This window comes from Oryctolagus cuniculus, chromosome 4 (assembly GCF_051225735.1).
Source record: "Oryctolagus cuniculus isolate XC-2025 breed Fujian yellow rabbit chromosome 4, ASM5122573v1, whole genome shotgun sequence".
Classification (NCBI taxonomy): Eukaryota; Metazoa; Chordata; class Mammalia; order Lagomorpha; family Leporidae; genus Oryctolagus; species Oryctolagus cuniculus.
The window spans coordinates 175146710-175161382 of record NC_142870.1 but is presented as its reverse complement, the minus strand read 5'-3'; the positions used below and the strand labels follow the sequence as shown (position 1 = coordinate 175161382).

Below are 14673 nucleotides of genomic sequence, written 5' to 3'. Positions count from 1 at the left end.
GGGGGAGCGACAGTGGTGGAAGATCTCTGTCACTCTCCATCTCTCTGCCTTTCAAATAAAGTTAAAATAATTAATTTAATAAAAAGATATGAGGCTGGCGCCGCGGCTCAATAGGCTAATCCTCCACCTAGCAGCGCCGGCACACCAGGTTCTAGTCCTGGTTGGGGCACTAGATTCTGTCCCGGTTGCCCCTCTTCCAGGCCAGCTCTCTGCTGTGGCCTGGGAAGGCAGTGGAGGATGGCCCACGTGCTTGGGCCCTGCACCCCATGGTAGACCAGGAGAAGTTCCTGGCTCCTGCCTTCGGATTAGCGCAGTGCGCGGGCCTCAGCGCGCCAGCCGTGATGGCCATTGGAGGGTGAACCAACGGCAAAAGGAAGACCTTTCTCTCTGTCTCTCTCTCTCACTATCCATCTGCCTATCAAAAAAAAAAAAAAAAAAAAAAAAGATATGAGAGAGACCGGTGCTGTGGCATTGCGGGTAAAGCTGCAACCTGCACTGCTGGCATCCCATGTGGGCACCAGTTGGAGTCCTGGCTGCTTCACTTCTGATCCAGCTCTCTGCTATAGCCTGGGAAGGCAGTAGAAGATGGCCCAAGTGCTTGGGCCGCTGCACCAACGTGGGAGACCCGGAAGAGGCTCCTGGTTTCTGGCTTCAGATCAACACAGCTCTGGCTGTTGCAGCCACTGGGGAGTGAACCAGCGGATGGAAGACCTCTCTCCCACTCTGGTCTACCTCTCTGTAACTCTGATTTTCAAATAAATACATAAATCTTTTTAAAAAGAAAATGATATGAGAATATTTGGAGCTCAGTATGATAGAGGCATCAGAATATTGACTAGACACAGTATAATCTAATTAGCCACATGTCTGTATTAGATATTTAAGTTATTTATATATTTTTCCAGTTCATATCCTGGCTGCTCCTCTTCTGATCCAGCTCTCTGCTTATGGTCTGGGAAAGCAGTAGAAGATGGCCCAAGTCCTTGGGCCCCTGCACCCACATGGGAGACCCAGAGGAAGCTCCTGGCTCCTCGCTTCAGATCAGCCCAGCTCCAGCTGCTGTGGTCATTTGGGGAGTGAACAAGCAGATGGAAGACCTCTCTCTCTGTCTCTGTCTTTCCCTCTCTCTGTCTATAACTTTGCCTCTCAAATAAATAAAAAAAAATTTTGAAAAAAGGCATTCATTTATTTGAAATGCAGAGTGACAGAGAGAAGGGTGAGACAGAGAGAGGGGTGGGGGAGATATCTTCCATCCACTACTTAAATTCCCAAATAGCAACTTCCAGGGTCTCCCACTGTGGGGAGCAACTCGGACTAGACTAAGTTACTGGAATTAAGACTTATTCTATGCATCTGCTCTCCCACAATATGGTGCTGGGAGAGGACGAAACAGCTTCTACACAGCTGCCTCCAGTTCAACCAATAAACTGTAGGAGCTGCTCCTGATTGGAGGAGAGCAGCGTACTCAGCGTGTGGGTAGCAGAGTTGGGATTGGTGGAAGAGGACTATAAAGGAGGAGAGAGACAACATGCACCAGGAACATCTAAAGGGAACATCCGGGTAACATCTGAGCAGCCCCCGAGAGAGCCGGCCGGCGGTGTGCCGCTCCCCCGCGGAAGTGGGGAAAGTGGCAGGGGGAGCCACCCTTCCACGGAGGTGGAAGGATCAGCAGCCAACCCGGGAAGAACCAGCAGCAAACCCGGGAAGGGCCGAGCAGACAAAAGAACAGCGCAGGGTCCTGTGTCGTTCCTCCACGAAGAGGGGGAGCGACATCCCACATGGGTGGCAGGGACTCAAGCACTTGGCCCATCTTCTACTGTTTCCCAGGCATGTTAGCAGGGCGCTGGGTCAGAAATGGAGTAGTGGGAACTCCAACTGGCACTCATATGGGATGCTTAACCTGCTGCACCACAGTGCCAGTCCTTGTTTATATGTTTTTCTTTATTACAGATAAGATCACAGTGAACCTTTGCATGCATATGCCTTTCTCTGCCTTGGATTGTTTTCTATCTCTCCCTGAAGGTTTGACTTTGGATTTCTGGAGTCCAGTAATGCTGCACGTTGTATTGTCCAAGGACTGCCACAGCTGTAGCTCCCACCCCATACGCCCTTGCCACCGTTCTTGAAAAGGGACACACGTTCCTCCTCTTGATTCTGGACTTCTGACTTCAGTAATGCTGCACGTTGTATTGTCCAAGGACTGCCACAGCTGTAGCTCCCACCCCATACGCCCTTGCCACCGTTCTTGAAAAGGGACACACGTTCCTCCTCTTGATTCTGGACTTCTGACTTATTCCTCTGATAGAGTACAGTGCATCTGTTGCCTGGCTGTCTTGGGATGCTTGTTCGGCAGGTAAGGTGTTCAACTACCTTGAGACCACCCTGCTGGAAGGCCACGGACACCTGCTCCCGATCGCAGCACAGTGGAGCTCCCAGCAGGAGCCAGCAGCGCCCGGCAACCAGGTGAGTGAGCCGTCTGGGACTCACTCACATCAAGTGAAGCCCCCAGATTGCTCTCACCGCAGCCCTTGGGCCCCCAGGAGGAGCAGAAACAAGGTACCCTCTCTGTCCTTCGTTCACAGAGTCCAGGGCATCCTAAAATGATCGTTACACAACAGGGACAACTGAAATGCAAAGGTTTTCATGATTCTTGGTACATTTTTAGAAATTGCTTTCCATTCCGCCGGCCATGTCTGAGCGTACCCCTTTCCATCACACACCTGGCTGGCTTTGAGCAGTCTCACTTCAGAAGGGATCCTCGGGGGTTGCACATTTGGCTTAGCAACTAAGCCACCACTCGGCACCCAAATCAGAGTGCCTGGGTGTGAGGCCTGGGGCTACGCCTGATTCCAGCTTCCTGCTCAGAATCAGGAACTTGGGTTCCTGCCACCCACGTGGGAGACGCCTCCCGGCTTCAGCTGGCCTAGTTTCAGCTCTTATGGGCTTTGGGGGAGTGAATCAGCAGATGGGAGATGTCTTCGTGTCTGTATGTTTCTCTGCTTCCCAAAACAAGTAAATATTTTAATGAATGCGCACTGGATGGCATGTCTTCATGTCTTTCCATGGACTTCACCCTCTGAAGGAGGCACAAAAGCCGAATGATGCCTGTGTGTCTCTGGGCACCTGGAAAATCCAGTCTTCTTGGGAGGTGCTTTTCTCCTGCGGGGATCTGATTTCTCTTAGATGTGAAACATAGCTCGATACTGACTGGTCATGTGACCTTGGACCTCTGGGTCTCAGTCTTCCCGTCTATAGAAGAGGAAACCAGTCTTCTAGTTTTCTTTCTTCTTCCTTCTCCTTGTAGGACCCCAAAAGCGGTGTCCTCTTGTGACGACCCCAGAAACACAGACTCCGGACCAGACAATGCAATAGAACAGGAGGTAACTTTATTTCATTTGTACAAATGGGCCCCCTACTGCTGCAAGCAGCAAGCAAGTGAGAGGAGCCCCGAGCAGCTATCTCACACAGCTTTTAAAGGGCAAAACCACAAAATTAACATATTATAGGCTGGCGTAAGTTCATTGGATAATTTTCAGTAGCGGGCCTTTTATGGCAGTCTGAAGTGCTAATGTCGGTGGAAAAGTACTAGGTCAAAGGGATACATTAGGGGAGGGGGTTTCTAGGAGACAGGAGTAGGTTGCTACATGCCTTGTAACTTTCTTAGTTAACCTTGAGCAAGCGTAGGGAAGGGGCTTATCTACAAGGCGGGTGTTCTGTGTATCTCTGGTCAGTAGCTGACTGCTTTCTCTGTGAACCGGTTTACTCCCCATTTCCCAAGGCCGTCTCTGGAACGGTTTGTCTCAGGAGCCCCATTTTTTTTTTATGGTGGCTCTTGGCTCCTTTCATTCCCCCATTTTCTCTTTGAACTAATTTTAATCCTAAAATTGTGTGCCCGTTAATGAGGGGTTTCAATATGGTCACTGGTGGCCAGGGCTTGATACTGTTGTGTGAGGACTAATGCCTGTACGGTGGACAGCCTATCCTTAACAAACTGGAGTAGTCGGTTTATAATGCATGGCCCGAAGGTCAGGATTAGGAGCAGGATAATGAGGGGGCCTGCTATGGTGGAGAGCAAGGTTGTCAGCCAGGGCGACCTGTAGACTCTGGCCCCCCACACCGGTAAATCTGATCCCGCCTTCTACCATCCCTGGGGCACACATAAAATTCAAGCTGACGTAGTCGGCACCTTCGGTATCGGTGTCTGCACCCTAAAGGACCAGGCTTTCCACCTGGACCCGGTGGTTTCAGAGTGAGGCTGTCTTGATCGGGTAAATCCCAGGTATCTAGCCCCAGGACCATCTGGCATACGTCTGGGTGGAGAGATGGCCACCACGTCCCTGGGATGCGAATGTCGCTGGTGGACCAGGCCACGCTACCCGAAGGGGAGATCACTTCCCAGGTGAGCTTTCGTGGGGCATGAGCGTTTGAGAGGGACAAGCTGGATAGGGTGAGACTAGGATGAGTCATAAGTAGTACAAGCAACAGGCTAATGATTACAAACATTAGGCAGTCTTTGAAAGTCTTATCTTGAGGGGGTTTTGAGTGCGCTGGAGCGTCCATCTGGCTGAGTCGTCCGCGGGGCCTTCTCCTTCCGGCAGTGCCTTCTTGACGTGGGAAGCGTGAATCCAAGCGGCGATCCCGTCGACCTTCACTGCAGTGGGAGTCGTCAGTAGCACCGTGTAAGGTCCCTTCCAACGCGGCTCGAGGGTCCTGGACTGATGTCTACGGACGTACACTGAATCTCCGATCTGGAACGGGTGTGGCACTGCAGGGCACTTGGATTGATACACTGCCGCTAGAGGTTTCCACACGTATTTTTGAATCAGCTGCAGAGCTCTCAGCCGGGTCTGCAGGCAGGGGGAAGTGGCATAAGAGTCAATACTAGGCCCCAACAAGTCAGCTATTGGGGGAGGGCCCCCATACAATATTTCATACGGAGTTAACCCGAACGCGGATGGGGTGTTGCGAGCCCGGAACAGGGCCATAGGTAATAGCTCAACCCAGTCTCTAGCGCCAGTCTCCATCATTAATTTAGTTAAGGTCTCCTTAACTGTTTTATTCATGCGCTTTACCTGTCCTGAGCTCTGGGGTCTATACGCACAATGCAATTTCCAATCAATCCCCAGTACTTTAGCCACCAACTGACTTACCCGGGAGACAAAGGCCGGCCCATTATCGGATCCCAGTACCTTAGGCAAGCCAAACCGCGGAAAGATTTCTTCCAAGATTTTCTTGACCACCACCTGCGCTGTTTCCTTCTTTACCGGAAAAGCCTCTGTCCAGCCGGAGAAAGTGTCTACAAATACTTGGTGCAAGAAGCTGCTCCCGTCCGTATACCAGGTGACTGCGTCTGACATGGGTAGATCGGTCAGGTCTTCTCGGGTCCCATGCATTTCGGCTAACACTTGGTGGCAGTCGTGGTCAACTTGTGATTCAGACCCCGGCTCAGGAAGCAGGGTGGCCGGGTTGAGCGAGGCAGCAGTCCCATACCGGATCCGTTCAGGGTTGAGCAGCATGGCCTGGTAGTGAGTGACCCTGGCGTTCGAGAGCCATCTATCTGGCGGTTGGTGGATGACGGCCTCGATGGCATGGGGTGCCACTATGGTGAGTGGTTGCCCCAAGGTCAATTTGTCCGAGTCTTTCACTAAGACGGCCACAGCCGCAATCATGCGGAGGCAAGGGGGCCACCCCGAGGCGACACTGTCCAGTTTCTTTGAAAAATACGCCACAGGTCTTTTCCAGGGCCCCAAATTCTGAGTTAAGACACCCTTTGCCACTCCCCCTTTTTCATCCACATAGAGGGTAAAGGGCTTAGCAGGGTCCGGGAGGCTTAATGCCAGGGCCTCCAAGAGGGCCCGTTTTATTCTGTCAAAGGCTAATTGTTGTTCCCTTCCCCAGATAAACGGGGAATTTGTCCTGGTCAGGGGGTACAGGGATGCTGCCATCTCCGCAAAACCCGGTGTCCAGAGGCGGCAGAAACCAGCGCTGCCCAAGAACTCCCTGAGGTGACGAGCACTTTTAGGCGGCGGGATGAGCGCTACAGCCTTTTTCCGTTCCTCAGTCAACCATCTCCGACCCCCCTCCAATACGTAGCCTAGGTAGGTCACGCGTTGGGTGCAAAGTTGGGCCTTTTTCGCGGAAGCCCTATATCCCAGCTCTCCCAATCTACAAAGTAGGGCCTCTGTACCTCTGGTGCAACCCTGCTCAGTCTCTGCAGCTAACAATAGGTCATCCACGTATTGTAGGAGAGTCAATTCTGGGTGGCTAACCCGGAAGTCTGCCAAGTCCTGGTGTAGGGCTTCATCAAACAGCGTAGGGGAGTTCTTAAACCCTTGGGGAAGCCTGGTCCACGTCAGTTGTCCTGAAAACCCAGTCTCCGGGTCTTTCCACTCGAAGGCAAAGAGAGGCTGACTCTGGGGACTCAGTCTTAGGCAAAAGAAGGCATCTTTCAAGTCAAGCACCGTATACCAAGTTCGGGTCGGGGCCAGGGTGCTCAACAAGTTGTATGGGTTAGGGACCGTGGGGTGAATGTCCTCAGCCCTGCGGTTTACTTCCCGTAGGTCTTGCACTGGCCTGTCTTCCAGCTGGAGGGTCAACACATGGAGGGGTTGGCCTGCAGGGCCGACTACTGTGGCTCCTTTGTCTTGGAAATGGATCTGGGCTCCAACCTTTGAGAGCAGATCCCTTCCCAGCAGGGGGTATGGGCAGTCCGGCACTAGTAGAAACGAATGCGTGACACGCCCTGTTGCCAGGTCGACTTTGCGTTCAGTAGTCCATTTGTACAATTTTCCTCCAGTGGCCCCCTGGACCCATGATGTCTTGGAACTAAGGGGGCCTCCGGCCGTTGTGAGGACCGAATGTTGGGCTCCCGTATCGACCAGGAAGGTGACTGGCCGGCCTCCCACTTTTAGAGTTACCCGGGGCTCAGGGGGAGGCGCCTGGCCCTGACCTACCTATTCGTCGTCTTCCAGTGCCAGGATGGGCGTCGCTCTCCGCTGGCTCCTTGGCTGCCCCTTGTTCGGGCACTCCTTAGCCCAGTGTCCTCTTTCTTTGCAGTATGCACACTGGTCTTGGTCCAGCCATGGCCTCCGTTTGTCTCCCAGGTCCCTATTTTGTTTACCTTTTGCCTGCTTTGATCCTGTAACTGTGGTGGCTAGAATTTTAACTAAATCTTTATTCCTTTTCTTATCTCTCTGCTCTTCCCTGCGTTCTTGCTCTCTGCGTAGTCTTTCTTCTCTTTCTTCTTTTGTTTCTCTTTTATTGAAAATTCTTTCTGCCTCCTTAACTAGGTCCTGCAGCGTATACCCCTGCAACCCCTCTAGCCTCTGCAGCCTTGTGCGGATGTCCGGGGCCGATTGCCCAATGAAGGACATGATCACATCGGCCTGCCGGTCAGGGGCCTGTGGGTCAAAGGGAGTATACATTTTATATCCTTCCATTAGCCTTTCTAAAAATCCTGCCGGGGTTTCCTCACTACCCTGCACAATCGCACGTACCTTGGCCAAATTGGTGGGGCGCCTTCCTGCCCCTCGGAGCCCTGTCAGGAGAACCTGGCGGTAGAGACGGAGTCGTTCCCTACCCGCTGCCGTATTGAAATCCCAATTGGGTCGAGTCAGCGGGAACACCTCATCAATCTCATTAGGCAGCTGAGTGGGGCGGCCGTCCTCCCCCGGCACATTTCTACGGGCTTCTGTGAAGACCCGTTGCCGCTCTTCCGTGGTCAGAAGGGCCTGTAAAAGCTGCTGACAATCATCCCAAGTGGGTTGGTGGGTTAACAAAACCGACTCGATCAGTCCCGTGAGGGCCTGCGGGTCTTGCGAAAATGGGGGGTTATGGATTTTCCAATTGTAAAGATCTGACGCGGAGAAAGGCCAATACTGAAGCTCCCCCCCCACCGAGCGTAATGGGAAAGCCTGGGATGCCGCCCAAAATTCCCCCCCCCTCCCTTCTGCTCCCGGCGAAGACGCAGGCGGGTGCTCGGTGGCGAGGGGTCTCGTTGGGAAGTGGGTTCTGATTCCCCTGAGTCTTGGACTGTAGAATCCGGGGACGGGGCGGAGGGAGGCATCTCCCCCGGCACCGGACGGTTATATGGCGGTGGGGGGGTCCATGAAGAGGAGGTCCTCCTGTCCGTCCGAAAGGACCGGTGGACATGCAGATTTTAATGATTGGAGTTCTTTCAGAGGATAAAGACCTGAGGTTGGCGGGGGACCTTGTGCTGGGGTCTCTGCTGGAACTGGGGTCGAGGGAGTTAAGGGGGGGGAAGGGTGGAGCCCAGAACTCTCATTAACTCCCTCCTTAGCTTTCTGCTGGTGGTCTTTGATGGCTCCGGGTGTGATGAAAGGCTTAACCCACAGCGGGGGCTTCCGGGTCAAGTCTTCCCACACCATAATATAGGGTACTTGTCCTGGGCGTCCCCCGTCACCCTTGCGGCAGACTTGGTCTTTAATCTGCAAAATTAAATCGAGGTTAAAAGTTTCATCTTTTGGCCACCCAACACCGAGGGTGGGCCATTCGGAGGTGCAGAGCGTCACCCACTCCTTCTTGCGGATTTCCATCGACAAACTGCGGGCGATCTCCCGAACCTCCTTCCAGTGTCCTAGAGTCAGACTTAAAGGAGTTGTTAATTGTAGTCTTCAGGTAAAGCACACCACTGATGTGCTCTATCCGCTGCTGTAAATACAGATGTTAGCATCAGGGCCACACGGCCCAGGGAGCAATTGCAGAAAGGCATGTTGGTTACATGGAAAAACCCATCCCTTAGGAGCCCTTGTCCCATACCAGTACTGGATCAGGTCCATTCTATTGATTGGTGATAGGATCCCTCCATTTCACCACTGCTCTTTTTACAGCTGTTTTTAAGCAGTTAGAATTTAACAGAGACATCAAGAGAACATAATAGATTACTTTAACTCATTGCTTTAACAGAGGATCAGATTTTGATTTTATGTCAAAGAAAATAACCAAAGATTTCTTCTTCCCATAACATTTTGCGACTTTCTCACACCTTCTGTAACTTGCTCAAACCTTTCTCTTCTCCCCCCCCCCGCTTTTTTTCATTCCAGTATAAACCAGCCATTAAGATATGCAGATAACAAAATCCATTCTCACCTCCCCAAAGCCTATAGTTCATCCCCCTTTTCCACCGGCACTGATAGCAAAACCTCAATAACTTGTGGAGGCTGTGCACTCCGTAACTTGCCATCCCAATTCTCACTCGATTCTGAGCAGAGAGCCCATTCCTTCACCAAAGAGGCGAACTGAAGGTCTTTTCAGCCAGGAACATCACAGGTTACACATGCAACTTCAGTTTTTCTTTTAAAGAAAGGCATTGCTTTGCATACTTGCAGATCCTGCCAACTATGCCAATTTGTGACAGTAAATTACTTTTTAGCTGTCTGCTGTGCACAGACTTAGTTACTTTTAATCTGCAAGAAATACGCTGCAAGCCTTGTAGTGCACACTAAAATTATTTACAGGAAAGATGGTAAAGGAGCATAGATTAACAGAATGTTGCAATAAACATGGCTCCATTGCTTTAATGATATTATAGCAAGATGGTCCACTGATCCCTGTAGGGAGGGCCTGAGGCTGGCCCCGCTTCCAGTTTCCTGAACTCTGTTTTTTAATGAATTACCTTTTTTTATCAGTTTTGGAGTGACACTTATTGGCCCAATGCCTTTCCCTTTAGCACTGGAAGCAAATCCCAGGAAGAGCCTTATTTTGATTTTTGACTTCTGGACAATTTTTGTACATGTCCCTGTTGCCCACATTTATAGCACCCTCATTTATCAGGCATAGCCCTCCTTGATTTTTGTAATGACATACCAAGCAGAGCGTCAGATCCTGAATGTCCTGTTATTAATTCATTTTGTTAATTTCTCATTAAAGGGACTGTCACAGAACACCTCAATCAAGTAGCCAATTGATCATGTCCACGTTGTACTTATGTTTTGTAGAATTTACAGTACTGTGGGCATCACTAGGCAATCTTCACACAGCTCCGGAGAAGGATCCATACTGAGAATTAAACATTATTAGTAATCATCACGGGCACATTTAACATTCAGCTTGACTGCGTGTTCCCCCCGAATGAAACAGCAGCAACAGAGGCTTGCTCCGGCTCCCCCCTAAAGCCTCCAAGGACAAGGGTGGCTCATTGCCAAGATTTTAGGCAAGCAGTGCGTCCCATCTCGGGTCTTGGCCAGAGAGCCGAGACATGAAGCATGCCCACCTGTTTATCAGAGAACATTCCTTTATCCTCCTCCCCGGGAACTGGCCAGGCTCCCAAGGAGCAGGAGAAGGTCATTCGGCAGCAAAGTTTCTTGGTTACCAGAGCCAAATCTAGGTACAAGCCTCTCCAGCCCAAAAATTTGTCCTTACATTTGGCCCTAGAGTTGCATTGAGAGGTAGACATAATTAACACATTATAAGAATACAATACACATTTTTCATACAAGTATACATCTAGCAATCAAACACAACAATAAAAACAGATGGGGGAGACAGTAAGAGATAAAGGACAACAAAAACAGTGACACACAGAACATAAATCACAAGCCGCGCGGCAACAGACCGAGACAAAACCGAAACTATCAGAAGGGAGCGGCAGTCTAGCCAGGCTCTCCCCTGGAAGAAAGGAAATTCCCTCTTTCCCTCCTTCCCAGACCACCACCGGAGCATTCTCCAGGGTTGAACCAGGGGTCTCAGGACACGTCTGAAATCACAAGCCGCGCAGCAACAGACCGAGACAAAACCAAAACCAGAATTTCAGAAGGGAGCGGCCGTTTGGCCAGGCTCTCCCTTTGAAGAAGGGAAACACTCTCTTTCCCTCCTTCCCAGACCACCACTGGAGCGTCCTCCAGGGTTGGACCAGGGGCCTCACCACACGTCTGTCTTCCCCTTTGGTCCAGTCAGTACTGAGCCTGTACAGGCGCCCCAGGACGGATTCCACGTCGTCCTGGCAGACAAGGACAAACAGTACAAACCACAGTTACAATAATACACAAATAAGCAAACTTACCTCCGTCTGGCCGATGGAGTGTGGGAGTCTGGGGTCCCCCAAATCCCGGACGAGCCCCCAGATGTAGGACCCCAAAAGCGGTGTCCTCTTGTGACGACCCCAGAAACACAGACTCCGGACCAGACAATGCAATAGAACAGGAGGTAACTTTATTTCATTTGTACAAATGGGCCCCCTACTGCTGCAAGCAGCAAGCAAGTGAGAGGAGCCCCGAGCAGCTATCTCACACAGCTTTTAAAGGGCAAAACCACAAAATTAACATATTATAGGCTGGCGTAAGTTCATTGGATAATTTTCAGTAGCGGGCCTTTTATGGCAGTCTGAAGTGCTAATGTCGGTGGAAAAGTACTAGGTCAAAGGGATACATTAGGGGAGGGGGTTTCTAGGAGACAGGAGTAGGTTGCTACATGCCTTGTAACTTTCTTAGTTAACCTTGAGCAAGCGTAGGGAAGGGGCTTATCTACAAGGCGGGTGTTCTGTGTATCTCTGGTCAGTAGCTGACTGCTTTCTCTGTGAACCGGTTTACTCCCCATTTCCCAAGGCCGTCTCTGGAACGGTTTGTCTCAGGAGCCCCATTTTTTTTTTATGGTGGCTCTTGGCTCCTTTCACTCCTCTTTCCTCTTTCTTTCTCCCTCAGCTTATTTTCCAATTTTCTTATAAACCTCCGCCCTCGTCTATTAATCTTCCCTTGCGAGATTCTTAGCATTTGGCCACGCATCCTCCCTACCGTGGCTCAAGAGGCAGTGATGTTTTTCTCAGTAGCAGAGACCAGGAGAGAAGGCAGCGTTGATTGATTCCGTGTCAGCCGGGGCGTTCCGTGCTCCGCATGAGGAAAAGGGCAGTTTCCACGGTGACTGAGACTGGTGTGTGCGGACAAGGTGAGGCCTGCAGTTAGGAGCTGCCAAGCTTGCAAACCTCACAGGCTTCCTGCGCCCCACGCGGTGCACGCCCCTCGCCAAGCTCTCCAACAACAACCGACTTGTGGCCCAGTGCTCCGAAGATGCTTAGTGATCAGTGCAGCTATAAATCGGACATTAACAAGGTGGAGGGAAGCTAACCTGTGGGTTCAGTTCTGTTTCGACCTCAGAGGGCTGTGGTCCTGCAGGAGACCTGCGGCGGGCGTCTTGTTCTTGCCTCATGAGTGTACCTCACCAGCGGGGTAATGCTGGCTGTTTGGTAGGTTAGCATTCACCCACATCCTCAGCTGAGTCCGGTGAGGCAGGCATCACTGAGGCTCAGGGGAACAAGTGACACCCAGACTGTGGGGGCGGGGGTGGAGCAAGGGGGATGGGATGACAGCGGTGGTGACAGACTGCATATTTGAGACAATGCTATGTGATCTCCCCTCTTATTCCACCAACATCTTGCTTTTCTGGTATAAACGATTAAAAATAATCAGTTCATTGGGCCCGGCGCTGTGACACAGTGTGTTAAAGCCCTGGCCTGAAGCACCAGCATCCCATATGGGTGCCGGTTCTAGTCCCAGCTGCTCCTCTCCCCATCCAGCTCTCTGCTATCGCCTGGGAAAGCAGCAGAAGGTGGCCCAAGTCCTTGGGGCCCTGCACCCATGTGGGAGACCCGGAAGAAGGTCCTGGCTCCTGACTTTGGATCAGCTCAGCTCCGGCCATTGCAGCCACCTGGGACGTAAACCAGCAGATGGAAGACCTCTCCCTCTGTCTCTGCCTCTCTCTGTAGCTCCGTCTTTCAAATAAATAAAATAAATCTAAAAAAAAAAAAAAAAGAAAAGAAAAGAAATAATCAGTTTTCTTCTGTTTTCACAGGTGTCTAGCATCCTGATCTTTCCTTGTTACTCTGCATCATAAGTGGGCAGGGCCAGATCTAGCAAATAAAAACACAGGACACCCAGTTAACTACAAGCCTAAGGTAAACATTGAGTACTCTTTTTAGTATAAGTATGGCCCAAGGTATATTTTACCTCGTAATTCCAATTAAAAGTGCTTGGTATTAAATTTTTTCCCTTAAAAATATGGGGTTCCTTATGGAAATTATTTTTTAACTTTTTTAAAGAATATTTATTTGAGGGCGGCGCCGTGGCTCAATAGGCTAATCCTCCACCTTGCGGCGCCGGCACACCGGGTTCTAGTCCCGGTCGGGGCGCCGGATTCTGTCCCGGTTGCCCCTCTTCCAGGCCAGCTCTCTGCTATGGCCAGGGAGTGCAGTGGAGGATGGCCCAGGTGCTTGGGCCCTGCACCCCATGGGAGACCAGGAAAAGCACCTGGATCCTGGCTCCTGCCATCGGATCAGCGCGGTGCGCCGGCTGCAGCGGCGGCCATTGGAGGGTGAACCAACGGCAAAGGAAGACCTTTCTCTCTCTGTCTCTCTCTCTCACTGTCCACTCTGCCTGTCAAAAAAAAAAAAAAATTTATTTGAAAGGCAGAGTTAGAAGGAGAGAGGTTCTTCACCCTCTGGTTCACTCCCCAGTGCCCACAGTGACTGGCAGTGGGCCAGGCTGAAGCCAGGAGCCAGGCGCTCCACCCAGGTCTGTCACATGGGTGGCAGGGGCAGTCATCTGCCGCCTTCCCAAATGCTTTGGCAGGGAGTTGGATGGGAAGCAGAGCTGCCAGGACTCGAACCAGTGCGCATGTGGGATGCCAGGGTCGCAGGTGCGTGTGTGGGATGCTCGCTTAGCCCATTGTGATAAGCAAACAGAAGAAATACAACTTCTTGATTTTACTAGCAGATGATGATCTTGTGACTATTTGGGTACCTGGGATGACTTTTTCTCCCATGCATGTATTTATGCATGAATTCCCTTTTTAAAAAGAGAAGATGAGTTTCCTGCTACTTCCGGGTCTTCACACGCTCGGGTTGTGGCACACTGAGAGATTACACACGAGGGAGCACACGGTGTTTTGCTGGTTCCTGAGTCATACCCAGAGATTGTTTCCAGTGCCTTTTTTTCCCTCCCAGAACCTTTTATTTAAGGTACACAAACTTCCTGCATTTCATAAATACGACGTCAGAACATAGTGATTCTGCCCACCCACACTCCCACCTTTCTTCCTCCTCCCTCTCCTCTTCCCATTCCAGCTTCTTATCACACAGCCTGCAGTGAACACTCTTCCCTGAATCTCTGCAGGCTCCTGAGTAACTGTCTGGCAGTGGAATTCTAGGTCAAAGAGCAAAATTTTAAGGTTTTTTTTTCTTTTCAACTTTTATTTAATAAATATAAATTTACAAAGTACAACTTTTCAATTATAGTGGCTTTTCCCTCCATAACCCCCCTCCCACCCACAACCATCCCATCTCCCACTCCCTCTCCCATCCCATTCTTCATCATGATTCATTTTCAATTATCTTTATGTACAAAAGATCAACTTAGTATATACTAAGTAAAGATTTCAACAGACTGCACCCACACAGACACGCAAAGTATAAAGTACTATTTGAGTACTAGTTATACCATTAATTTCCATAGTACAACACATTAAGAGCAGGGGTCCTACGTGGGGAGCAGGTGCACAGTGACTCCCGTTGTTGATTTAACAATTGACACTCTTATTTATGACGTCAGTAATCACCCGAGGCTCTTGTCATGAGCTGCCAAGGCTATGGAAGCCTCTTGAGTTCACCAACTCCGATCTTATTTAGACAGGGTCATATTCAAAGTGGAAGTTGTCTCCCCCCTTCAG

The 14673-nt window shown here is 50.7% G+C and overlaps 1 protein-coding gene across 1 annotated transcript; it reads right to left on the bottom strand.

Moving 5' to 3' along the window:
• Positions 1-3364: 3364 nt before the first annotated feature.
• LOC138848843 (uncharacterized) lies at positions 3365-11620 on the bottom strand. Its single transcript, XM_089331377.1, has one exon. It carries the CDS (start codon positions 5943-5945, stop codon positions 4503-4505), a length of 1443 nt encoding a protein of 480 aa, XP_089187503.1. The 5' UTR covers positions 5946-11620; the 3' UTR covers positions 3365-4502.
• Between the last annotated feature and the right edge of the window lie 3053 nt (positions 11621-14673).